This window comes from Terrapene carolina, unplaced genomic scaffold (genome assembly GCF_002925995.2).
Source record: "Terrapene carolina triunguis isolate 2854851 unplaced genomic scaffold, T_m_triunguis-2.0 Scaffold120, whole genome shotgun sequence".
Lineage (NCBI taxonomy): Eukaryota > Metazoa > Chordata > Testudines > Emydidae > Terrapene > Terrapene triunguis.
This window is the reverse complement of record NW_020664471.1, coordinates 10622191-10649871: the sequence shown is the minus strand read 5'-3', so window position 1 is coordinate 10649871 and position 27681 is coordinate 10622191. Positions and strand designations below refer to the sequence as shown.

The window sequence follows — 27681 nt, the reverse complement described above, 5'->3', positions numbered from 1 at the left end:
CACCCCAACCCTCTGCCCTAGTCCTGAGCCCCCTCCCACATTCTGAACCCCTCGCCCCCCTTTAATTTTGTTATATGCACCCATATGGAGTGATTTGTCACACATCGCCTCTATATTAGTGCACACAACAAAATTCATTCTGCACATAAATGGAAAAAATTAGAGGGAACACTGCTCCCAACTTCTGCTACAAATGATGCAGGGGTCCTACAGACAATAGCCTTCTTCCTTACACAACCCTGATTCATCTCCAGAGTAGGTCCATCAGGTGCACTGAATGAGGCAGGGATCCTTTGGAAAAAATAGTATGTCATCATATAATTAATGACTATCAGATTCATAACATGGGGCTAAAGTAAGGCTGCACAGGCAATTTATCTAGCTTCAACTTCCAGCCATTGGATCTTGTTATATCTTTGTCTGCTAGACTGAAGAACCCATTATCAAATACTTGAGTGCACTAGTAGACACAGACTCTTCTGCCCCTTCTCCCCAAGCCTGATCCCTTCTGTCCTGTCCCCACCAACAAGTCCCTTTTCCAGTCCTGTCACTTCCCCATCCCTGGCTCCTTGTCCCAGTGCCATTCTCCTTGCCTACCCAGTCCCAATCTCCACTCCTCAGGCTTCTCATCCCAGTCCTATGTCCCCTCGAGGCACAGGGTCTGAGTCTCAATCTTCCTCCTCATACACAGTCCCAGTCTCCTTGTCCAGCTAGTCCCAGTTCTCCCCTCTTGACACCTTGTCTCTTTCCCTCCCACCTAGTTTCAATCCCAGTCTCCCCACACCCATACCTAGTCCCAGTCTCCTTTCATGGCTCCTCATTCAATCTCAGTCTCCTCCTCAGATCCTTGTCCCAGTCTTTTTGACAGTCAGTCCCAGCTCTACCCCTAAACCCCAGCTCCATATCAAATCTGCCTTCTCTCCCCCATCAGCTAACTGACTCCCAGTCTCCCCACCATATCCCTCACTGGCTCCCAAACCCAGCCTCGCCTCCCAACCAGTCCCAGCCACCCAGTCTCCTTGCTCAGCCAGTGCCAGCCCCCCCTCCAATTCCCAGTCAGTTTCTCTCCTCCCCCCACCAGCCACCTTGTTCCAATCTATTATTTTTCTACTCCCCAGTCTGGCTTTTAAGAACATAAGAATGGCCATACTGGGTCAGACCAAAGGTCCATCTAGTCAGTATCCTGTCTTCCAACAATGGCCAATGCTAGGTGCCCCAGAGGAAATGAACAGAACAGGTAATCATCATGGGCATGTGTGAACTGAGATTCTTCAAGGGCTTTTCACTTGATTAAATTTGGGTGGATTTTTACAGGGATGGCAAAAGACACATGCTTGATGAAAAGCTCACGCATTTGCCAAACTTCAAGCAGAGAGGAATGAGAGTGTCTCAAAGAAAAGATCACCAGATTTTTTTTTAACATAAGTAAAGCAATAGCCCCCCCCCCCCCCAGTTTTGTTCTCAGAAATGGCTGAACCATTTTGGCTACAATTTTCTAAAAAAAATTCTGCTGGGGGAGACACCTGGCATAGAAAATTTCAGCCCAAATGCTTAAAGTTTGACAAAGTTATAAGTGGGGCTTCTGTTTTTCGGGGTTTATAACATTTCACTTTTGGGGTTTTTTTAAAGCAACTTTTGAGTTTTATGTAGATGTCCAAATTTCTGGGGAGGGAGTTTGGAGTGTGAGTGTGAGTGGGGGGCTAGATACACTTAGGAGTCTTTAAACTTAAAGCCAAAACACCCCCTGACAAAAACAAAAACATCAACAAAGGAACGAGCTGCAGGAGTAAAAAGATAATGCAGGCAGAAGTCCAGCAACAGAGTGGGACTATCCAGTTGATTGCACCCAGTGCAGAATGTATGATTACCTGCCCTATAGGCAGGTGGCGTATGTGTGCATTTGGTGCAAGGAGCTTCTGACCCTCTGAGACCGTGTACGGACTTTGGAGATCAGAGTGGCTGAACTGGAGGGAGACAGGGAGACAGAGAAGTACACAGATGAGGCTTTCCGGGACACAGCAGAACAGTCCCACCCCCAATCTGACAGCCTCTGTGCTGTTGAGGAGGATGAAAGTCACAGGGAAGGAGAACATCCAACTGGAGCAGAGGGAAATGATCCCATAGTTGGGACGCTCCTTCCAGACGATGTTGTGGTATCCTCTCGCACTGAGGATACCTCTCTGTGGGAGGGAACTCCAGTTTTTAGGAAGAGACAGGTATTAGTAATGGGCGATTCGATCATTAGAAACAAAGATAGCTGGGTTTGCGATGACTGGGAAAAATCACATGGTGACTTGCCTGCCTGATGCGAAGGTTGCGAATCTCTTGAGACATCTAGAAAGACTTATGTTTAGCACTGGGGAGGAGCCAGTGGTTGTGGTACATGTAGGTACCAATGACAAAGGGAAAGACAGGAGACAGGTCCTGGAGGCCAAATTTAGGCTGCGAGGTAAGAGATTGAAGTCCAGGACCTCCATGGTAGCACTCTCTGAAAGGCTTCCAGTTCCATGCGAAGGGCCAGTTAGACAGGCAGAACTGCAGGGTCTCAATGCGTGGATGAGACGATGGTGTAGGAAGGAGGGGTTTAGATTTTTTAGGAACTGGGGAAACTTTTGGGAAAGAGTGAGCCTATACAGGAAGGATGGGCTCCACCTAAACCAAAATGGAACCAGATTGCTGGCACTTAAAATTGAAAAGGCCGTAGAGCAGTTTTTAAACTAAGGGCTGGGTGAAAGCCGACAGGTGCGGAGGAGCATGTGGTTCGGACAGAGGCATCCCTTAGGGGAGCATCTTTTCATGGAGATTCTCTATGTCCTAGTAAAGAGGAGAGGATGGAAGATGATAAAATATGGGTAGGATCTGATGAGAAACAGTCAAATGAAAAAAAGTCCCATTCAGTTACATCATGTAATGGCAGACAGCTAAAAAGTGACAAGTTTTGAAAGTGCTTATATACAAATGCTAAAAGTCTAAATAATAAGATGGGTGAACTAGAGTGCCTCGTATTAAATGAGGATATTGATATAATAGGCATCACAGAAACTTGGTGGAATGAAGATAAACAATGGGACACAGTAATTCCAGGGTACAAAATATATCAGAAGGACACAATAGGTCGTGCTGTTGGGGGAGTGGCACTATATGTGAAAGAAAGCGTAGAATCAAATGAAGTAAAAATCTTAAATGAACCAAACTGTACCATAGAATCTTTATGGATAGTAATTCCATGCTCCAATAAGAAGAATATAGCAGTAGGGATATATTACCGATCATCTGACCAGGTTGGTGATAGTGACTGTGAAATACTCAGGGAGATTACAGAGGCTATTAAAATAAAAGCTCAATAATAATGGGGGATTTCAACTATCCCCATATTGACTGGGTACATGTCACCTCAGGACGGGATGCAGAGATGAAGTTTCTTGACACCTTAAATGACTGCTTCTTGGAGCAGCTAGTTCTGGAACCCACACAAAGAAAGGCAATTCTTGATTTAGTCTTAAGTGGAGCACAGGATCTGGTCCAAGAGGTGAATATAGCTGGACCGCTTGGTAATAGTGATCATAATATAATTAAATTTAATATCCCTGTGGCGGGGAAAACACCGCAGCAGCCCAACACTGTTGCATTTAATTTCAGAAAGGGGGACTACACAAAAATGAGGAGGTTAGTTAAACGGAAATTAAAAGGTACAGCGCCAAAAGTGAAATCCCTGCAAGCTGCATGGAAACTTTTTAAAGACACAATAATAGAGGCTAAATGTATACCCCAAATTAAAAAAATATAGTAAGAAAACCAAAATAGTGCCACCGTGGCTAAACAACAATGTAAAAGAAGCAGTGAAAGACAAAAAGGTATCCTTTAAAAAGTGGAAGTTAAATCCTAGTGAAGAAAATAGAAAGGAGCACACACTCTGGCAAATGAAGTGTAAAAATATAATTAGGAAGGCCAAAAAAGAATTTGAAGAAAGCTAGCCAAAGACACAAAAAGTAATAGTAATTTTTTTTTTAAGAACATCTGAAGTAGGAAGCCTGGTAAACAACCAGTGGGGCCACTGGACGATCGAGATGCTAAAGGAGCACTCAAGAATGATAAGGCCATTGCAGAGAAACTAAATGAATTCTTTGCATCGGTCTTTACAGTTGAGGATGTGAGGGAGATTCCCAAACCTGAGCCATTCTTTTTAGGTGACAAATCTGAGGAACTGTCCCAGATTGAGGTGTCATTAGAGGAGGTTTTGGACCAAACTGATAAACTAAACAGTAATAAGTCACTAGGACCAGATGGTATTCACCCAGGAGTTCTGCAGGAACTTAAATGTGAAATTGCAGAACTACTAACTGTAGTTTGTAACCTATCATTTAAATCAGCTTCTGTATCAAATGACTGGAGGATAGCTAATGTGACACCAATTTTTTAAAAGGGCTCCAGAGGAGATCCAGACAATTATAGGCCGGTAAGCCTGACTTCAGTACCAGACAAACCAGTTGAAACCATAGTAAAGAACAAAACTGTCAGACACATAGATGAATATAATTTGTTGGGGAAGAGTCAACATGTTTTTTGTAAAGGGAAATTATGCCTTACCAATCTACTAGAATTATTTGAGGGGGTCAACAAGCATGTGGACAAGGGGGATCCACTGGATATAGTGTACTTAGATTTTCAGAAAGCCTTTGACAAGGTCCCTCACCAAAGGCTCTTAACCAAAGTAAGTGGTCATGGGATAAGAGAGAAGGTCCTCTCATGGATCAGTAAGTGATTAGAAGATAGGAAACAAACGGTAGGAATAAATGGTCAGTTTTCAGAATGGAGAGAGGTAAATAGTAGTGTCCCTCAGGGATCTGTACTGGGACAAATCCTATTCAACATATTCATAAATGATCTGGAAAAGGGGGTAAACAGTGAGGTGGCAAAATTTGCAGATGATACAAAACTACTCAAGATAGTTAAGTCCCAAGCAGACTGCGAAGAGCTACAAAAGGATCTCACAAAACTGGGTGACTGGGCAACAAAATGGCAGATGAAATATAATGTTGATAAATGCAAAGTAATGCGCATTGGAAAACATAATCCTAACTATACATATAAAACGAGGGGGTCTAAATTAGCTGTTACCACTCAAGAAAGAGATCTTGGAGTCATTGTGGATAGTTTTCTAAAAACATCCATTCAATGTGCAGCGGCAGTCAAAAAAGCAAACAGAATGTTGGGAATCATTAAGAAAGGGACAAATAATAAGACCGAAAATATCATTTTGCCTCTATATAAATCCATGGTACGCCCACATCTTGAATACTGCATGCAAATGTGGTTGCCCCATCTCAATAAAGATATATTGGCATTGGAAAAGGGCAACAAAAATGATTAGGGGTATGGAATGGCTTCCGCATGAGGAGCGATTAATAAGACTGGGACTTTTCAGCTTGGAAAAGAGATGACTAAGGGGGGATATGATAGAGGTTTATAAAATCATGACTCGTGTGGAGAAAGTAAATAAGGAAGTGTTATTTACTGCTTCTCATAACACAAGAACTAGTGGTCACCAAATGAAATGAATAAGGAGCATGGTTTAAAACAAACAAAAGGAAGTATTTTTTCACACAACGCACAGTCAACCTGTGGAACACCTTGCCAGAGAATGTTGTGAAGGCCAAGCCTATAACAGGGTTCAAAAAAGAACTAGATAAGTTCATGGAGGATAGGTCCACAAATGGCTATTAGCCAGGATGGGCAGGGATGGTGTCCCTAGCCTCTGTTTGCCAGAAGCTGGGAATGGGTGACAGGGGATGGATCACTTGATGATTACCTGTTCTGTTCATTCCCTCTGGGGCACCTGGCATTGGCCACTGTCGGAAGACAGGATATTGGGCTTGATAGACCTTTGGTCTGACCCAGTATGGCCGTTCTTATGTCCTTAAGGGTTATTTATCTGTATTTATCAGTTAAAACTGAAAATTAGAATCCCTAATGAAAAGGAACTGAAAACAAGGTCTTATAATAGGAAGTACTAGGGAACCTTAATTGTAGGTGGTGCTACCAGCCCTGCCTAAAATACAATACAATAATGAAAGCTATTGGTAGCTATAAACTGATGGGTGCTCCTACATTTCTGATTTTTCTGCATTCATGACACTAAACAGAAGAAAAACTGTCCTTTATATGGTCTCCTTTCAGGTGCTTGACCGATCTAGTACACTATGGACTATGTATTTCATGTTATGGACCATTAATCAAGAGAGATTCTATTGTGAAGAATCTCCCTCCCTACTCCTGAATCTAGAACCCATAACTTCATTGTAGCAACCTAAGATCATGGTTATCTGAAACAGTGATATCGCAACAGCATTAAGGATATAAACTCGGGGTGATAGGGTAGTTGCTTCGTTATCTTCTCCCAATTAGCTGTATCTTATCTGTTTATTTCCTAGTTGTGCATCCAGGGCTTTACACTGATTATTCATTACAGTATTACCATATCCCTCTCTTGTTGCCTGCAGCTCCCATTGCTCTAATCTCTCCAACTGCCTTTTCTGTTTGTTTTTATCCTCTGGTGTGTTTGATACTTCCATTTTGGAGTCCCCCACAAATTTGATCATGGTTGAATTTATGCAAAAGAAATACAAAATAGCCAACAAAAAAAGACACAAAGCAGCCACATGGAGTACAGAGTAATTCCACCTGGAAGTTCTCTATGAACCACGGGCTGAAAGCTACAGGCTGAGTACATATAGATTTTTGTTTCTGTGATGATGAAGAAGAACAAAAATATCCCCACTTTGCAGTTCTCCAAAAAAAATCAAAGGGTGACATTCAATCCTGTGCAGAGGTCTAACACAGGGCCTATGCACCACTCAAATCCTATTCAAGGCTGTAAGTGGGGAATTTTACCCTAAAACCATAGTTTGGTTCAGTTTTGGGTAGGTTCAGTTTTGGTTCAGATTTATAAACATTTTGCATGTATCTGCAAACATTCACTTCAAACCATATTTTCAAATGTAAGTGCACTGCTTAATAAAAACGCACGGCTTTTCGTAGGAAGCACATCTAAGACGATAATAAAGCAGTAAATAAACTTCCAAAACTATCAATGTTGCAGCAATTAAAATATTTGTCTGACACAAATTCTGATGAGTTAAAGACTTTCAACCCAATCCTGAATCAGGAGGTTCAAGCTATCCAAATAATTCTTGGAATAAAGTAACTCACCCTCTGCATTAGAGAAACAATGGCGTCCACTGCTGCTGTCAGACCCTTTCCCTCTTATTACAGTTAATCAGGAGCATAAACACCATAATGAAGCTGAGCCCCTGAAAACTCACCAGGCTGTGCATAATTTCCACTCCAGCTGGATTCACTGTAAGTGCCTCATCATACAATTGCTTAGCCTCCTCCAAACTGCCTTTCATCTCTGCAAGTCTCCCACGCATGTACAGCACAGTGTGAGATGTGGGGAAAAGACTAGCTGCCTCCTGGATACAAAAGCCTGCTTCTTTGAGATGCCGTTGTTCCATGAAGAGTTCAGCTACAAAACAAAAACTACCATTAGTTTAAATAATTCAATAACCTTTATACTTGTAATAATTACACTTTCTTCCTTAAACACATTAAATTAGAAGGTCTGGATCCTGCAAATGCGTACTATTATGGTTAGTACTTACTACTGTGAGTAGCTCCATTGAATCGAGACTACTCTTAGCAGTAAGCACACAGAAAGATCTCTATTCAGGAAAGCATTCCTGGCAAACTTTAAGCACATCCTTAAAGTGCTGTCCTTAAAAGGGACAGACTTAAGTATGTACTTAAATGTTTTTTGAGTTGAAGCTAAATATGTGCTGGATCTGGCCCTAAAAGAGCAGTATTAGTAGCTATGTAAGGCCATTTCCAAACAGATGGAAGGAAGGCAGAATAAGAAGTCATGGTTGTCTGGTGGGAGGTTTGACAATGTCAGAGTAATAGGATATATTTAACTGAGGGGGCAGTTCTCTTATTTAAAGGGGAACTCCGAACTTGACTAATTTCTCTCAATGAGTTTTCTGATTCTCTATAAAGGTCTATATTCTGTGTATTAGAGACATATTATATATTAAATGTCATATTTATTATTAATATACACAAACATGCACTCGCCATATAGAGATCTTAGATGAAGTCGCTAACTGAAAATGCAGTTGTTCTGCTGTTTACTTTTCTCATCAAGTAGCAATTGTACTAATGCTTTTCTCGCAAAGAAAAAATGGAACAAGCACACTAATGCACTTTACTGACACTAACAATTTGTTTGTTAATATAAACACTGAACAAGATTTATTATGAACTAAATCCAACTCCTAATATTCCTAAAAAACCTCAAAAAAGGCTTCACAACAGGACATTCAGATTTCATTGAGCCATGTATTTGAAATGGGAGCTTCTAATATTAAAAACAAATACAGTAATTCTCATTACTGCCACCAGGGAAAAGCAGCCTCAATTTCTTTGTTCTATCACTTCGTCATGTTACCTGTGCTAATCAGCTGTGGAGGCTGCTGGACTCATTTCTGTATTCATTCCATATTATAGTACAGACTGTTGTGGTCAAAGACCCCTACGCAGTTATTTTAGTTCAAAGACTCAAGCCTGAGGCCAGTTTATTGACATACATACCAGTGCACTGGGGTGCAGTCCGAAGACTGACACCCCGAGCAGCAGCTCGCAGGCTGCTTTATTTCGTCAAACCGCAAGCAAAGTACAAACAATAGTCATGAGTTAAGAAATTAGGGTTGGGGTTAGTCCCTCCCCCAAACCGCAAGTTAAGAAAGTAGGGTTGAGGTCAGTCCTCCCCCCCCTCCCGGTACCTTCCTCATTAATTTTCCAAGAAGTGGGTGTTTATTTGGGTAGAGGGGCGCTTGATGGTTTTCCCCAGGGGTGGTACTTGGCACCAGTTTGGGTACATTTCTCAAGACACATGTTATTTTCCAGGGTCTTTTGGTTAAAGATTAAGGGGGGGGTTTCTATGGGACGCCTAAAGAGGATCTATGATTGGCTATTTTTGCAGATAGCTGGAATCACGGAGTGGGTCACAGATGACCCAAAGGAGAAGCTGCATGAGTCAGTTTGCATTTAGTTACCTAAAGTTACCTATTGCTTCACACAAGCGGTTATTATATTTCATCAGCCATGAACATATTTCATTAGTGCTGCTGCTGGGGCTTTTTATTCTTTCCTTCCTCTGGACATGACCCTTGACCGAGTTTGGCAGAAAACTGTGCAGTTTAGTCTAGTTCAGGCCCTGGGCCTGCGCCCTGGCCTGCACTGCTTTGTGCACGGGCAGCTAGCATAACAAATCTCTGTTGGAGGGTTTATTTAGGGGCCTTCAGATTCACAGCTCTGGCTATTAAAAAGAAGCCCCCCTGTTCTATTTCCCCACAAGACGCTCCCCGGGTTATGCAAGACCCAATTTACACAAATTCGCACTTATGGAAAAAGTTCCATAAGCCAGAAACAGGATTTTCGAGTTGCAGAAATTTTTGCGCAATGTACGGGTATACGTTTCCAACTTACGCAAAATTCGAGTTACGCAAGGCTTTCCAGAATGGAACGATTGCCTAAGTCGGGGGGCATTTGTACAGTAACTCCTTGCTTAACGTTGTAGTTCTGTTCCTGAAAAATGTGACTTTAAGCGAAACGATGTTAAGTGAATCCAATTTTCTCATAAGAATTAATGGGGGAAGGGTTAGGTTCCAGGGGAATTTTTTTCACCAGACAAAAGACTATATTATATATATATATATATATATACATATACACACACACGCACATACACACACACAGTGTAAGTTTAAAACAATTTAATACTGTACACAGCGATGATGATTGTGAAGCTTGGTTGAGGTGGTAAGTCAGAGGGTGGAAGAGGGTGGGATATTTCCCAGGGAATGCCTTACTGCTAAATGATGAACTAGCTTTTGGCTGAGCCCTCAAGGGTTAACACGTTGTTAATGTAGCCTCACACTCTACAAGGCAGCACGAATGGAGAGAGGGGAGACAGCACACCCTGCGTGAGAGAGAGAGAGAGAGATTCCATTGCCCCTTTAAGTACGCTGACCCCACTCTAAGTACATTGCCTTGTTAAGTAGATCAGCAAGTTGAGACAGCAGCTGCTCCCAGGAAGCTCCCTCCATCCTGAACCCTGTCCTATCACCCTCCCACCCCACCATGGAGATGGGGTAAACGGGGTGTAGGAGCAGGTGGGAGGGGGACACCCTGACATTAGCCCCCTTCTCTCCCCAACCCTGCACAGCAAGCAGGAGGCTCTGGGGAGCAGCTCCAAGGCAGAGGGCAGGAGCAGCACATGGCTGTGGGGGGAGGGTCAGCTGAACTGCCAGCAATTGCTAGCTTGCTGGGCGGCTGCCGCACAGGGAACTTAGGGGAGTGGGGAGCTGATAGGGGGGCTGCCGGTCCACCCTGGTTCCAAGCCCCCACCAGCTAGCTACAATGGGCTGCTCTTCCTGCAAGCAGTGGACAAAGCAGGCGGCTGCCAAACGACGTTAGAAGGGAGCATTGCACAACTTTAAACGAATATGTTCCCTAATTGATCAGCAACATAACAACGAAACGTTAACTGGGACGACTTTAAGTGAGGAGTTACTGTAAGTTGCAGCCTTGTAAAAGCTTGGTTCAAAATTTTCAAACCCAGGTGCTAAAGGTAGGCAACTGATTCCGTATGTTCTTATGTTCGTATTTCAACACTGATTTAAATGGCCAGATTTTCAGTGGCCATGAAGAACTTCAACTACAAAAGAAGTCAATGGGAGCTGTTGGGGCTCAGCACTTCTGAAAATTAGGTGCCGAACCTTTAGACACCCTAGTCTGAAAATAGTGGCCTTAGCTTGTTGGATGACACAGATGATTCAAGGGATTGGTAATGAGATACGGAGCTTTCTGCCTGCATGTGAACAGATCAAAAATACATCACAGGTTGGTAGCAACCAAAAGTTATGGCCTTTCTGAAATGGGATTGTGGCCTCAGGCTACATTGAAAGTGGCACTTATTAGCAGATTCAGAGTGGTCAAATAATGAAGGGATGCAATTTTTGAACCCCATCTAATCCCTGAGGGTGGTCTTTCCAGGTCATGGGTGGGACACTGTGGAGAAGCTTGCATGTGGTTGGCCTCCTTTCATGAGCAAAACATTCAGCTTTCAAAAGGAGCTCACTTTTTAAAAGATGCTCATATGCTCTGAGAAGTTCTGTGTATTATTTGCAGGAAAGAAACTGCATGCTTAACCAGAATAAAATATCGGCATACAGTTCCTTCCCAAGGCTCCAGGGGGATGCAGATATCTCATCAAGCTGAGGATATGCTGAACCTTATTTCAAATTTTGTGGGCAGGCAATATTTTACTTGCTCTTCCCAAAGCGAACAATGTTTTCCTGCCAAGTGTTGCATGGCAGCTGATGATGTGCATATGGTAACAATGCTGACTTGGGTATGCAAAGTGACAATTCACAGCCTGAATAAAAATACATTGTTTGCTAGCACAGAAATAAGTAGCAGCACAAGACCAGGGATGAAGTCAATGGGAGTTTCTTCACTGATTTCAGTGGGGTCAGGATTTCACCCCAGTTATTAATGGCCAGCACCTGCACTCAGCTAGGAATAAGTTGCCAGTAGTAACATCCTTTAGGTTTGCAGGGAGGAGGAAGAGCACCTAGAAGACCTTGATTCAACAAAGTACTTAAGCATGTGTCTAATTTAAAGCACTTGAGTAGACCCACTGAAATAATTTGAAGTTAGGCACATGCTTAAGTACTTTGCTCAATGGGGGCCTGAATGAGGATAACAGTGGAAATATTGCATATGCATATTACTATCTTAGTTGCTCTGCTACCAACCAAAATAAAATGCAACTCAGACCATATAAGGTAAGAATGAAGGTCAGGAGGGAAGAATGTGAGAATACATACAGCCTGTAACACAAAGTATGCAATCTGAAGAGTACTTATTCTTCCTTTTAGCTGTGCCTGTGTGTCTGTAAATCCTCTGCAATAATCACAATTATTAAAACAACATGGAATCTAAGTAAGATCCACAAATTGTATTTTACGGTGTGGTAATGTAACATATTAAACTTCAGTCCATTTCTTTGCAGGCTCAAAAGTCAAAAGATGATTTAGTGGTGTGGGAGGATTAATTTGCATGAAGAAAGAACAACATTGGACAACACCCAACTCTGTACTTTGTTCTTCTTTTTTAACAGATCAATTGAGAATAAGGACCTTCCTGACAGAAGCACAATGGAAGTGCTTTTGGGTTGGAGAAGCAAGTAAGGAAAGCACCCAGCCAACTAAAAGATACCAAGGGAAATATTTTAGGCTTACATGTTTCCTAGAAATTTATTTTACACTTCTACTAGTCATTCATTCTATTTACAGATGAAAAAAATGCATTTATAATCAAAGCTGAAAAACCAAGGAGTCATTTAATCTACCTGGATAATGCTCCTACCCCTTCACCATTATATTAAATATTGCCCTAGTATTGCCACATTAGCGCAGTCCAACACATAGGATCACATAGAATGCTCCCTTGCATCACCAAATCTTGCTGTAAATAAATTTCTGACTGGTTACTTTGTTGGTACACTGGCAATCCCAACAGGCAGCTCTATTTGGAAAAGTTGCAACACCAGGTACATGCCCCAAACCCAGGAAGTTGCTCCTCAGATGGAGTGAATAAAGTAAGATGGTAGATGTGATCTGCATTTCCTTACTTTGAAAGGTTCTTAGTTTCAATGAAGTCATGCAAGAGTGTTAAACTGCTGGACTGAGGAATTACTCTTCCTTCTGTGTTATTTGCAGCCTATGATTCCAAACAGGCTATATCCGCTGGCATGGACACAGTATATATCTGACAGCACAGCTATCAGTTTGACACCTCCAATGTCAATCATCCTCATAAAGGCCCAGTTAGAACAATGTAGTCGCACCATATTAAACTGGGCTAAATAAACCAGGGGTTCTCAGAGTGCTTCACAGCGAGACAACTTAAAAGAAAGATCATCTCAACCACTGCCTCTTCTACCAACCTCCCAGGGGCAACAGCAGCAACTGCTACCATGGACAGTTATTAGGAAGAATTCAGGCATTTTTAACTGTCTTTAAACCAGTAAGTGTTGTGTCTTTGGGTGGAGTGAGAGAGGGAGCAAACCATCCTGCACTGCCTCCTTTCCCTCTGCTTTTAAAGCCCAGTCCTGCATCCACTGAAGTCAATGGGAACAGTCCAAGTTACTTCAATGGGAGCAGAACTGGGCCATTTGCTCTATTCCTTTCTCTCCTTTGTTCCCCTGCACACGTTGCCCAGCCACCCATCCCTCTTCTCCCCTGCTCCTGTGGACATTCCTCTCTTGCTAGTGGCTCCAGACAACTCTGACAACATTCTGTAATCACTATTTCTACTGATCGCTCCAGTCTTAATACTGGGTTTGGTGTGAGAGGGGGGCTCACATAGCCTTTCCTATGTAGCAGCAACCCTTAATAGGCTGGCTCCACCTCCCTGCTTCCAGCCATTTCCGCTGGCATCCAGTCTCATTTACATTTAGTTGGAACCAGCATCATACCACCTACCAGCTGCAAATACTCTGCAGAGCACACTTTGAGAACTTCTGCCTTAGACTCTCTAGCTGTTTAGTTCTTTGACAGCATCCTGTTAAATAGTCCATCTAAATAGAATAATAGCCATTTCTACATCCAAGGGCAATTAAGAGTTTAGTGCTGGACCTTAAACTATGACTTTACTCTGGGGCATGTGCGTGTTTCAAAGTGGTATAAAGAATGACTCTCCCTTTCACCAAAGAATCCTTTCCACAGAGGTAGGAACAACGGGAATTCTATCCAAAGGAACAAAAGATACTTTAAGTGACTTTCTAAATGTGATCCACCCAGAGCAAAATCTCAATCCTTTTGAAGTTTGAACACATTCACTGGTATCTGGGATGCAATGTTTAACTCTGACAGCTGCCCCAAAGCAGACTGCACTGCACCATTCCATTCTGTGTGTCAGCTGGATCTGAAACACTGACCTAAGCATCATCTGCATAAACAATATCTCTGCAAACCACGGTGCTTAAATAATGCTACAAATACTACATAATAAAATGACCCTGGGGGGAAACCTTGGGGGACCTCCTCTCCCCATACTGTAAGAAGGTGACAGTGCCTACAATTATATGTGGTCATATATTTTCTGTTCCACTGAATTCATATATTTTCAGAAGCTGTTGGCATTTGGTACCTCAGCAGCCCGTGGCCTTGTAGAGAGAGCCACTTCTTTGTGACAGTTATGTTTTCATCAGTGATTAGTCTCTTTATTGCCCCTGAAGAGAGATCTTTTTGCTTCTGTAAGATGACATTGCCATTTAATCATCAACCAATCCTGTCTGCCGTTATCACATTATTATGCACAGGGCTGAGGATTTGGGGGCAAGTTAGCCAGAGGATTCTCTGGGATACGTCCTAAACCTAACTGACTCATTTGATATAAAATGTATATGTTGGGAAGGTGGAGAGGGTGAAATCATCATGTATTCCCAAGCCAGCTGCAGAAGCAGAGCCTAGCTGCTTGTTTCTCTGAACCATGGCAATTGATTTAGATTCTCAAGGCTGTCTTTGCAAGGAAAAGGGCTAGAAAATACCTGAGAATGGAATCCGAGGGAGTGACTTACATTTCTTATTTCAAAAACAATAGGGTGCTCAGTCACAGGCTACACAGGGCCCAAAGGGTGACTCAGCAACTTTGTTTACAAAAGGTGCATAACAACATCAGGAGAATGACACAGAGTTACTATAGGTCACTTCCCATACTAATGGTTGCCAATGTGGAGTCCCTGTGGTCATGCGTGGTCACCAAATGAAATGAATAGGCAGCAGATTTAAAACAAACAAAAGGAAGTATTTCTTCACACAACACATAGTCAAACTGTGGAACTCTTTGCCAGATAATGTTGTAAAGGCCAAGACTATAACAGGTTCACAAAAGAACTGTTTGCCAGAAGCTGGGAATGGGCACCGGGGGATGGATCACTTGGTGATTACCTGTTCTATTCATTCCCTCTGGGGCACCTGGCATTGACCACTGTCGGAAGACAGGATACTGGGCTAGATGGACCTTTGGTCTGACCCAGTATGCCTGTTCTTATATTCTTATGTTCTTATGATCCGTCCCATAAGCCAGGGCTGGAATGTGCCAGAACAGTGTTCTGGCACTTTTGCTGCATGGAGGATGCCATTTTGTTTCTCAAAATGGCATCCTCAGCACAGCATGAGCTCACACGCACTGTGCGTGAGAGGTCATGTTGGCGGGGGTGTTCCCATGCTGGTGGGTACATTCTGGTAGTAATGCAAACGAAAGGGGTCCGGGACAGTTAGACGCCAAAGGGGTCCTTGGGGAAAAAAGTTTGGGAACCACTTCTCTATACTATGGCTCATTCCAAACAAATGATTGCAAAATGTACCAAAGAGCCATATTAAACTTAGGGGCAAATCCTTTAAGTGAGCACATAATGACTGTCATTTTGGCCGACACATCGCAGGTTGTACTGGGGACCTCCAGAGCCAAAAGCATCAGTCACTACAGCTTGAGCTCAAAATGTATCTGTATCCGGGGGCTGTAACACACAGACTCTGTGGATCAGCATGGCGTAGCACACACACTGACCAGAGTGTACACACATAAGACCCCAAAAGCAGCAGAGCTGCCAAAGTCCTGCTGTGTGGGGGCAGCCAAGGGCAGTCTGCATGGAGAGGCCCTGCACAACTTGCCTACATTGAAGCACTGCTCCATGGCAGGAGGGAGGCAGGGCAAGGATGGTCGAGGGCCACATGTCCAGACATTATGAAGATTTTTTGGCTAAATCCCCCAAGCTGGGGCAGTTCAGTGGTCCAAATCCACTACTAAGGCCAGGGACATCCAATTACTTTTAAATTGTAATTTTTTTTTAATCATAACATAATTAACCTGTGGAACTCACTGCTAAAAGACATCATTAAGGCTAAGAGCTTAAAATGGTTCTAAGAAAGATCGGACATTTATATGGATAAGAACATCCACAGTTACATTATACAGGGTAAAAATGTATACAGAATATAAACTGTCATGATGTAGGGCAGAAGCCAAACACTAACTGATGGCAGGAAAAAATTTCTCCTTAGGGCAGGTTTTTTTAAAAAAAATTTTATTATAAGGTTTTTTGCACCTTCCCCTGAAGCATCTGGTAGTTGCTGCTGTCAAAGACAGGACACTGGACTAGCTGTAACCAGGGCCGCCGAGAGTGGGTTCGGGCCCCGGTGAAAATTTTTTTTCGGGCCCCCCAGCAAGGGTGGACTGGCTAAACAGGGCCGACGAGGGGGGGGGAGGAGCCGGCAAAGCCGGGCCCCCTTCCGGACCGCCAGGCCCCAGTAAGGCGACGAGGGGGGGTGGGGGGGAAGCCGGGCCCCCTTCCGGACCGCCAGGTCCTGGTAACTTGTGCCCCGCTCCCCCCCCCCCCGCCCCGCCCTCGTCGGCACTGGCTGTACCACTGGTCTGATCCTGTATGACAATTCCCATGGCCCTATGATCATGAGTGTTTTCCATATCTAGCATGTGAAAATGTCCTGCTTTTTTCGTAAGTGCTTTGTATGTGTACCTTATTCCCGTCCAAGGCCCTGATCCTGAGAGATGCTGACCAACTGGGAGTTGCAGGTGGTCTATACCTCTGAGGATATGGCCCTAACCCTGGAACTCTCTTTAGCCATCATCTGCAAGGCACCAAGCTATTACTGTACCTTTTACTGGTGCACCCTGAAGATTATTTAGTTTATGTAATTTTAATGTTCTTTTGCCTTCTTTCTAGGGGCTGGGTTTTGGTAAAAGTACAGGCACATAGGATTTGCCACCTTCTATCAGATTACTGGTCCACAAAGTCCAGTATCCTGCTTTTGGCAGTGACCAATATCTGATGCCTCAGAGGAAGGTGAAAGAAATCCATAGTGTGCAGAACTGACTATGAGGTGAAGAGTCCTTTTGGTTTCTCTGGGCCGTTTACAAGAGAAACTGGATGGAGGCAATGGCAGGACAGAGATGAACTCATCCATCCCCATGGTTCAGAGGTGTTTGCATTTGAGGTTTAGCTCAGGCTCCTTTCTAAACAGAAGCTTGGCCTATGCCGGAGAGACTGGAGCAGGGTCTGCTAAACTGGAAGACCTAGTGATACCAATGATACCAGTGATACCAATGATGGCTTCTCTCCTTCACCAGTAATATTTCACAGGGAACAAGGGCACCTCATATTATTGCTCCTTGCATCCAGATTCAAGATGAAATGTAACCCATGCCTCCTATTAAACGTTCCAGGCTCTGAGAGTAAATACTACTATGGCTGATCCTAGAGATCTCACCAAAGCTGGTAAAGAAATCTTACAAATCTGAAATAACTTCAGTAACAAAGCGATGTTTGAGGGGGCTTAGGGTTATTGCAAACTAAGGAGGGAAAGCATATAAAACATGTGTGCAAACAGCACTAATGTGAGTACTACTGGTTGAGCTGAATGGTATTACACAAGAATATTTGGAGAAAATAGGCCATGCCCTTTCCTGTCCTCTCCACAGTTCCATTCCCTGCAGTAGCATCTGCGATGTGGCTGTGTGGATCCTGGCCAGTTAGGACTGAGGATTCCAAGCCTTGGCCCCACAACATTTTCTTGTGGAACAGCCCATCTCCTCTAATGTAGCTCTTGTTTCCCAGGAATTGGCCCATAATAAATAAAATTAAAAGCATTTTGTGAAGGAAGAAAAACCTTTTACTGTAGATCACTCCAGGGGGAAGATGTTTTCCATTAGCTAACTGTGCCATTCCGCATTAGCTCTCTTCACATTTATGGCATATTCACTGTAATATTTGTAAACAGTAAATTTCTGACATGTTTACTGAGATAGACAGTGGCTCTCCCAAACCCACCACATTCTGATGGGGGTGGAATAATTCTCCTAATAATTTCTTTTTAAGTGTACCTCTGAACAAAGTCAGCTGGAGATCTACCTGCTAAAATTTGTAGATTGTGTTTAGCAGGCATCTAGCCAATCCTATATCAAATTACAAGAGCTACTTTGCTGTGAGTACCCATATTTGGTAAATTACTGGGTTAGGCAAGAAGCTAATTATCAGATTAAGAGTGTTAGTAATGGCAAGCAAAGTGGACACTGTAGTCAAAAGAAAAGCATAAAATAATATAGCAACACAGGTTGAAGTAACAGAGCTCTGCTTATTAAGATGAGCTTGCAGTATTCAAAAGCTAGTACGCAGATAAGGCACACAGTTATTAGTAGCCAGCATCAAAACCACAAAGTTCAGAGTAGAAATAGCTCTACAGAACAAAGATATTTGAAAGTTCTAAAATATTACTTTTTTGTGATAACATGTTTCACTCTGAAACAAAAGCCATCTTGCTGAAAGGGTGCAATAAAACTCAAGGTGAGGCTCAACCCTAAACCTGAACTTTAATTTTTTTAGTTGTTCCCTTTGCAGAATAACCACTTTTATGTTTTAAAAAAAAAGATGAAAAAGAGCACTGACAAGATATTAACAGGGAAGAGCTGGTGAGAACATTCCCCAGGTCAGATTCCTTTCTGCAATGGATTAGCAGCCCTATAAACATTAACTTCTCAGATCCCTCTTTCAGAATACACATTTATACACCCTCAGTGACTGGCAAATAAAATCATAGAAGTTTAGGGTTGGAAGAGACTTCAGGAGGTCATCTAGTCCAACCCCCTGCTCAAAGCAGGACCAACACCAACTAAATCATCCCAGGCAGGGCTTTGTCAAGCTGGACCTTAAAACTCTCGAAGGATGGAGATTCCACCACCTCCCTAGGTAACCCATTCCAGTGCTTCACCACCCTCCTAGTGAAATAGTTTTCCTAATATGCAACCTAGACCTCCCCCACTGCAACTTGAGACCATTGCTCCTCGTTCTGTCATCTGCCACCACTGACAACAGCCGAGCTCCATCCTCTTTGGAACCCCCCTTAAGGTAGTTGAAAGCAGCTATCAAATCCCCCCCATTCTTCTCTTCTGGAGACTAAACAATCCCAGTTCCCTCAGCCTCTCCTCATAAGTCATGTGCTCCAGCCCCCTAATCATTTTTGTTGCCCTCCGCTGGACTCTTTCCAATTTTTCCACATCCTTCTTGTAGTGTGGGGCCCAAAACTGGACACAGTACTCCAGATGAGGCCTCACCAATATCGAATAAAGGGGAACGATCACGTTCCTCGATCTACAGGCAATGCCCCTACTTATACAGCCGAAAATGCCGTTAGCCTTCTTGGCAACAAGAGCACACTGTTGACTCATATCCAGCTTCTCGTCCACTGTGACCCCTAGGTCCTTTTCTGCAGAACTGCTACCTAGCCATTTGGTCCCTAGTCTGTAGCAGTGCATAGGATTCTTCTGTCCTAAGTGCAGGACTCTGCACTTGTCCTTGTTGAACCTCATCAGTTTTTTTTGGCCCAATCCTCTAATTTGTCTAGGTCCCTCTGTATCCGATCCCTACCCTCCAGTGTATCTACCATGCCTCCCAGTTTAGTGTCATCTGCAAACTTGCTGAGATTGCAGTCCACACAATCCTCCAGATCATTAATAAAGATATTAAACAAAACCGGCCCCAGGACTGACCCTTGGGGCACTCCGCTTGAAACTGGCTGCCAACTAGACATGGAGCCATTGATCACTACCCATTGAGCCCGACGATCTAGCCAGCTTTCTATCCACCTTACAGTCCATTCATCCAGCCCATACTTCTTTAACTTGGTGGCAAGAATACTGTGGGAGACTGTATCAAAAGCTTTGCTAAAGTCAAGGAATAACACATCCACTGCCTTCCCCTCATCCACAGAGCCAGTTATCTCATCATAGAAGGCAATTAGGTTAGTCAGGCACGACTTCCCCTTGGTGAATCCATGCTGACTATTCCTGATCACTTTCCTCTCCTCTAAGTGTTTCATAATTGATTCCTTGAGGACCTGCTCCATGATATTTCCAGGGACTGAGGTGAGGCTGACTGGCCTGTAGTTCCCCGGATCCTCCTCCTTCCCTTTTTTAAAGATGGGCACTACATTAGCCTTTTTTCAGTCATCCGGGACCTCCCCCGATTGCCATGAGTTTTCAAAGATGATGGCCAATGGCTCCGCAATCACATCCACCAACTCCTTTAGCACCCTCGGATGCAGCGCATCCAGCCCCATGGATTTGTGCTCATCCAGTTTTTCTAAATAGTCCCGAACCACTTCTTTCTCCACGGAGGGCTGGTCATCTCCTCCCCATACTGTGCTGCCCAGTCCAGCAGTCTGGGAGCTGACCTTGTTCGTGAAGACAGAGGCAAAAAAAGCATTGAGTACATTAGGTCATGTGCCTCCTAATCATTTTCCTCATATAATCTGAGGGCTATTATGTTTGATGTCTTTATGTGCTTGTTAGCGAAGGCAAGGGTGAAAAACTGCTCCATGCACTTGGGGAGGAAGGTGGTGAGGTTTGGGTTAGTTCTTAGTTTTTGCAGGACCACAGTCTTGGACTGAACCCCAAGAAAGCTCTGTCACCTGCACAGATGAGTTTACTCTAGTGGTAGACAGGTCCACTGTATCTGTGGAGTTGAGGATGGTTTGCATTATGGAGCATGAGGTGGTATTTAGGATCTATTAGTCCCATAGTTGTTTACTTTGGTTAATGACATTGTAGTCTATTATGAAGAAAAGGCCTGTTTTAGTAAGGCACATATTAATATGGGTAAAAGACTTCAAGTGGGAGTCCACCTGCCTTTCCTTCGTGGTAGTTTTCAGAAGTACTATATACTATGTGTACAGAGAACTATAATTAGTAGTAATAGCTGAACCTATTTGATACTGGTGCTTTGTCTTCTCTCTCATCATAGGATCAGAAAAGTCACAGATGGAAAGATTAGGTCCCTCTCTTCACAAGTGCAGGATAGTGTCCTCAACACAGGGCATGAAAAGTAGTAACTATTTTTATACTCAACATGCCCTCGATCTCCAGCTGCAGCCAAGGAGTGCGTAAGTGTTGTGCACTGGGCTGGTTCCTCTGAGACATGTTAGTGCATGCTGAAGGCTGCTCTTACTTTTATGCCAGGTATGTACAGCCTCAAGGGACTAGAAATAGCTGGAGCATGGGGGGGTCTTGGCCATACCTCCTAACCCAACTGCAGATAGGGGGTTTCATAGGAGTTATTCCTCCATGTATTTCCTATCTAACAACCTCACTAAGCTGGGGTTATTCTGTTGTGGCTGTATGTGTTGGCTTTTGGGCCGCTTTAGCAACTAGAGGGCTACAAGGAGGGCCTCATGCAGACAAGAATCAGAGCTTGTTTTATACGTCCCTCTCTTTTTCTCTCTCACATATTCACACAGACTTCTAACTTGATCAATCAGTACCATTAGTTTTCATGCCAGGGGATATGAAAGAGCATGAGAACTATAATGGCTTTAAAGGAACACAGAGCAGATGCCTGGTGCTGTGAATGCTAACAATGGGGCATGCTCAGCTGCATCCTGTTAGTGTCTAGAACAGATGAGTGCTTTGCTACCAGTAGCGGATTAACACTCAGGCCTGTGCCTGGGGCCCTGACCAATTTGGGGGCCCTCAGGACTGCCAGAACAATGGCCCCACCCCCTGCTCCTCCTCTACCCCCTGAGGCCCCGCCCCTGGCTAGGCCAGAAGCTGGAGGCGGGCCAGAGCCATACAGGGAGGCTGGGTCGCTGTAGGGAGCCTTGGACCTTCCTCCTGCCCCAGGTAGGAGGCTGGGATGCCTGAGAGCAGCTCCTGGCCTGTGTCCCTGCCCACCAGGGTGTGCCACCCAGGATATCTGGAGGGTTTGGGGGCCCAGGGGCTCTGGAACCTGGGGGGGGGGTCATGGCCCCTCCACTTTTAACAAAAGAAACCTGCCTTTGGGGTGGGTGAGAGCAGGGAGTGCCACATCATCAGCGCCAGCCCCTGTTCAGCCAGGGCCGGCAGGCTCTGTGTGTGGCTGCAATTCCCAACCCTAGCTCCGCAGGTGGCAGATGAGTCCTGTTCCGGCAGAGGGAGCCCGGCTCAGCGGTGGGAGTTGCAGTATCGGGAGACAGGGAGGGGATGGACGTAGTTGGAGAGGCATTGCCCCTCTCAAACAGGAGAGAGGCATGCAGGGGGGGGGGGTCACATGCGACTGTCCCCCACCCCCAATTTCTGCGAGCGCCTAGCTGCTCTGCTCAGCCTGCAAGGGGGGGGGGAGGGAGGGAAGAGGGGAGGAGAATGGGGGAAGGGAGGGAGGTGTGGGAGAAGAAGAAGGGGAAAGAGAAGGGGAATGGGTGGGGGAAGAGGCAGGGGGGAGAGAAGGAGGAGGAAGGGGGAGGGGCAGGGGGATGGGGTGGGGAGAGGCACTGTGTGTCTGAATTGCCTGAGTGGCCGCAGCTCCCGCACTCAGGTCGTCCCACAGCAGCCCCCCACCACCATTAAGCTGTGCCCCGCAGCCCAGGTATCACTCCAGGTGGGGGGAGAGAGCCAGTGACTCAGGAGAACTGGCTTCAGCGCACACACACTGCCCCACCCCCCCAAATATAGCAGTTAAACTACACTTATGGAAGGGATGCACCTGCCCCCGGGGCCCCACCTCAGCTCTCATTGTCCTTTAGGGAGCGTTAAATCCGCAGCTTATCCAAGCCCCGCCCCAGCAGACTCTGGTGTCCTTAGTGCCCAGGCCGTCTGGCAGCTTGCTCCACAGTGCTGCTGGATGGTGGCTGCTCCCAGGCACCTGCTCTCTTGCTCTGTGCCAGGCGGTGCTGGGGCTGCAGCTCCCCTGGGCTCTTCCCCCTGCGGCAGCTGTGGTGCTGAGTGCAGGGGCGTTAGTGCAGTGAGCTGATCCTGGGGGCTCCCGCAGCGTCTGCCCTGTCTCCCCCTGTGCCCGCCCCACATGGTGCACCACTACACTTGAGCCCAATATCCCCTGGGACACCTGCCCCCAGAGCCTGGGATCCCCCCGCCCCTCTGCAGACCTGGATCTCCTGGACACATCCAGTCCCCAATCTGGGATCCTTCCCATCCTTCCCCCCGACTTGCCAGGGCCTCCTCCCTTCCCAGGACACCTTCCTGTTGCGGTTTAAACTGCCTGCAAGAAGCCAAGCATGCCTGCACCACTCCCCATGTACATCCTCTCTCCAGAGCCCAGGGCATGACATCCTTCTTCCTGCACCCTCTGGTGAAACGGACCCCTTCCCCCAAGACTGTGGAGGTGAGGATCCCTGTTGGCTGGGGCTGGCATGTGGCTCTCACGCTGCTGGGAAGGTGACTCCTGGGACTGTTACCCTGCTCTGCACAAACCAGTACTCCGAGTAACAGGATGAAATTAAACACAGGGAAACTCAAAGCTAACAGGGGAAATCTTCCTGGTAGTGCCATGTCTATCTCAGGCTGTGGAACAGTCTCCCAAGGGAAGAGCTGGAACCCCCAAGGCTTGGGATTTTTCAAAGGAGACTGGACAAAACATCCGTGCATTGGCAGGGAGACAGACCAAGACAAGATGATCACAGAGGGCTTTTTCTTCTCTAACTTCTATAATTCCATCCCACTATTCTGGGAGTACAAATTCTGGTACTAAAGACCTGGTGCCTGGATCCCATTGCACTGGGACTGTGAAATAGTACCCTGACATGATACTTCTACTGGGCCAATAGTGTAGATTGTGCTGTTAGTACAGCTGTTTGCAGGTGCCCTTGTATTTAGCTGAACCATTACACTCAGGGATTGAGTGCATCCCCACTAGATTGTGAGTATGCATTCTGACACTGCTATCCTGCTGTGTGGATCCCAGTGTGCTTGTACTGTGGATTTTTGGTACTCACATCTTGCTATATTTATCTCTCTGTGCTGGTAGTGCTGGTGCCCTGGTGTAATGACGATATTATGCTAGAAATATGAATTCTGAAAATAGTGCCCTGGTGTGATAGTCACTCTAGGCTGTTAATGTGAATCCTCCATATCTGTATGCAGTGTTGTAGCCCTATTGGTCCTAGGATATTAGAGAGACAAGGTGGGTGAGGTAATATTTTTTATTGGAGCAACTTCTGTTGGTGAGAGAGACAAGCTTATGCAGAGCTCTTCTTAAAATCTGTAAGCTTGAAAGCTTGTCTCTCTCACCAACAGAAGCTGGTCCAATAAAAGATAGTACATCACCTACCTTGTCTCTCTAATGTGAATCTTGTCATTATGGCCCTGTGGAGTGCATCCTAATATACTGAGACCATTAATCTTGGCCACTAGAGGAGGAATGTAAATCTTAATGCTAATAGCCTGCTGTTTAGATCTTGCTCCACTCTGAGCTTGAGAGTTTTAATTTTGGCATGTGTATCCTGACGCCAATCCATGAAGGCAGTGGAGTTTGGAAATAAGGTGAACACAGGGCCGGCCTTACGGGTGGGAGCCATGGTCGGGGGGCGCTGTGGTCAAGAGGCAAGGAGCAGGATGGGCCTGGGATGCGAGGCCATGGAAGGGAGCTTGGGGCAATAGTGGGGGGAGGTGGGGGAGGCAGCAGGGCCCGGGGGCAATGGGGGGGGGATTTCCCCACCACTTTGGCCTTGGGCCCCCCCCACTTTTACAAAGGTTCCGGTGCCCTTGGGCTCCCCTCAGTAACCCGGGCTCCCTGGGCAGCTGCTGCAGCTCTTACCACAGCTCAGCTCCGGCTTCTGTCCTGGCCAGGGGGTGGGGCCTCAGGGGAGAGGAGGAGCAAGGGGCACGGCCCCATGGCAAGGGGTGTGGGGGGCCCAAAAGTTCTTTGTGGCCAGAGCCCTAATAAATCTTAATCTGCCTCTGTTCTCTACAAGCTTATTATAATGAGGAGGAGTGGGGAAACAGTGCTTAGTTTAGCCACTGATTTATGAATCTTCTCTCAAAGAAATTAAAAATATTAACAACAACAAAACAAGAACACTTTTAGCACTTGTATAGCACTTCTAATCCACAAATCTCAAAGCCTTTCACAAGGGTAGCTAAGCAGGCTCCTCCTTTCAGAGATAGGTAAACTGAGGTCCAAAGAAGTTAGGTCACTTATCCAAGATCATATGGAGAGTCACTGGCAGGGTGGGGAATAATGAAACCCAGCTCTCCTCATCCCCAGTCCAGTAATGCCTTATTCCATGGAATGTAACATACTACCTTTTTATCTTTGGAGGGAGTGGGTGTGAAGAAGGGAGTGGGTGTGAAGAAGGGAGTGGGTGTGAAGAAGGGACGGATGCAAAATATTTGGCTGCAAGAAGCCTGAAACTCAACTAGTTTGACTTTTGGTCTCCATAGTGCCACTGTAGATACGTATAAATGTGTTGACAGTTATTCATTAACATTACACCCCTATTTTCTGTCTGTAATGCCCAATCAGCCTTACTAGTTTCCTTTTAAACAAATCTTTGATAAAGTCTCTCCCATTCATAAGCAGCAGTTTCATGTAATCAGTAAACACAAATTCTGGTCTGTTGTAACGCCTGTTAGACATTTGTTGAGCTAACTCCAACCCCTCTTTCGGCCACATACTGTCAAAAGCAAAATACTTTTAACAATTAATTAATTGATTCTCATTCTTTATGAATGGCACCATGGGTGAAATCCTTACTCCACTGAAATCAATGCAAGTTTTACTAGGATTTCATCCCACGAGTTTAAGACTCCCAAGAATGTGATATGTAAATGACTGATGCAACCGAGGTCACCATTCATACAAATAGATGCAATAGCTCTTTGTTTACCCATAAGTAAGTAAACGCATAAAGCTAGATCACTCTCAGATTTAAGATTACATACACTACAGACTGCTTAATCCCGTCCAATAAGTATGATGCAGATGAGATGGGAGAAGATGATCGGTATGGCCAATCTACAAATGCAATGGATTTTAACTTTTAAGATGTCTATCTCCATTGTTTGTGAAGTTTCTGAAGCCCCTGACACAAATATAACATCCTATAATTTAGTGGTCTCATCTTGTAATCTTTTTATTGTGCAGTATAGTGAGGGTTTACAGGATAAAACTTTAGATATGAAGGGAAGATTGGACCGTGGTGCCAGTACAGGGCAGAATTAAGGTTGCTTGGGCGTTTCCAGGTATGTTTATCATACCACGCCTTCTATTTAGACAGTCCAGTTTGTTCAATACCCATCGTGTTTTTCAACCCCTTCCTGAACCATATTATGTGTTCGACTACTGGTCTTTCTTTCCCTTTAATGAAGGTTCTCAGTTCATATATGTCTTTGGGGCTTTGGAGAGGTAAGAATGTAAGAGGATCTAGCGTGGTACTGGCCGGCCCCCTGTAGGGCTGCATTCCATCTCCAGGGCTATGCCCATGCAAAAAATCCCTTCCTCCTCCTAGGGTTTCTTTGTAATTCTTACTCCAAGAATTGGGACTTTCCCCACCCCCTTCTAGAGGCTGTGATCTTTCAGGAGCTTTTCCTTAGCTGTTTGGTAGATTTTACCCACCCGCCCTGGAGATTAATTCCTCCTCCCCTTTCTCAGGTGGGTTATTAGCATTTTCATTTGCAATCAAGTCTTTAATAGGATTCTCATCCTGTCTTAAAGAGACAGAGTTAGTTTTCACAAGTACATCAGGAACAGCATTTTGCAAAAGTGGGACCTGGATTGGGGTACCCTCTGCCACTCCTCTCTCTGATCCCAAGAGGTTAATTGTATGACTGCTCCCCTTTGGGAGGTTAGTTACACAGTTTCCTCTTAAAACCTCAGCCACAGGTTGGGTGCCTGGGAGCAAAGATGCCGACCCAGCAAATCTGTCCTGGGCAAACCCTTCCCTGTAATTAGTGAGGAGACACTCCTGTACTCCCCCAAATTCCTTCTCTATTTCCTCCTCTGGGCCACCTCTAAGACACACACCCTTGTGCTCTCTAGAGTGGGATCTATCCCCTGTTCAGGGCTCACAGCTAACAGCCAGAACAGTCCTTTCACTGGTAGGCACTACACCCTCCTCCCTCTTTTGAGTTGGGCTTGCCTCCAGCTACAGAGCCCATGGAACCCTAACCTGCCGCAGCAGTCTCTAGGATTCCATCAGCCTCCTCTGGGCTTCTCTCTAGGACACATCTTCCTATGCACTCTAGAGTGAGGTCTATCTTTTGCTTATCTGCAACCTGCTAGCAGCCAGTAACCTGGACAGTTTTCTCACTGAAGATTTCAGTAACACATACATAGCCAAACTTCATAACTTAACATACGACGATAGCACATACAATCCAACGAGATAGTAATGTCTAGCAGATCAAGACTTTTAGAATGATACCTCACAAGGCATACTATGTACAAAATACATCCTAATTACATGACAGCGGTGAATATTGGGGTGCCAGGGTGTCACACCCACACCCCCAGTCGGACCCCTCTCCTCCTCCCACACTCCGAACCCCTTGGCCCCAGCCCAGAGCCCCCTCCTACACCCCAAATCCCTCATCCTGGCCCCACCCCAGAGTCCACACCCCCAACCAGAGCCCTCACCCCCTCCTGCACTCCAACCCCCTGCCCTACCCTGGAGACCCTCCCCACACCCTCATCCCTGGCACCACCCCAGAACCCGCACTCCCAGCTGGAACCCTCACCCCCTCCCACACTCTGAACCCCTTAGCCCCAGCCCAGAG

The 27681-nt window shown here is 45.2% G+C and overlaps 1 protein-coding gene across 1 annotated transcript in view; it reads right to left on the bottom strand.

Moving 5' to 3' along the window:
- Positions 1 to 27681, bottom strand: part of TTC7A (tetratricopeptide repeat domain 7A) — a 272869-nt gene that overhangs the window by 50735 nt on the left and 194453 nt on the right. Inside the window, exon 19 of the mRNA XM_024210692.3 lies at positions 7323 to 7525. Within this exon, the coding sequence (XP_024066460.1) occupies positions 7323 to 7525 (203 nt within the window). The remainder of the gene's footprint in view (positions 1 to 7322; positions 7526 to 27681) is intronic.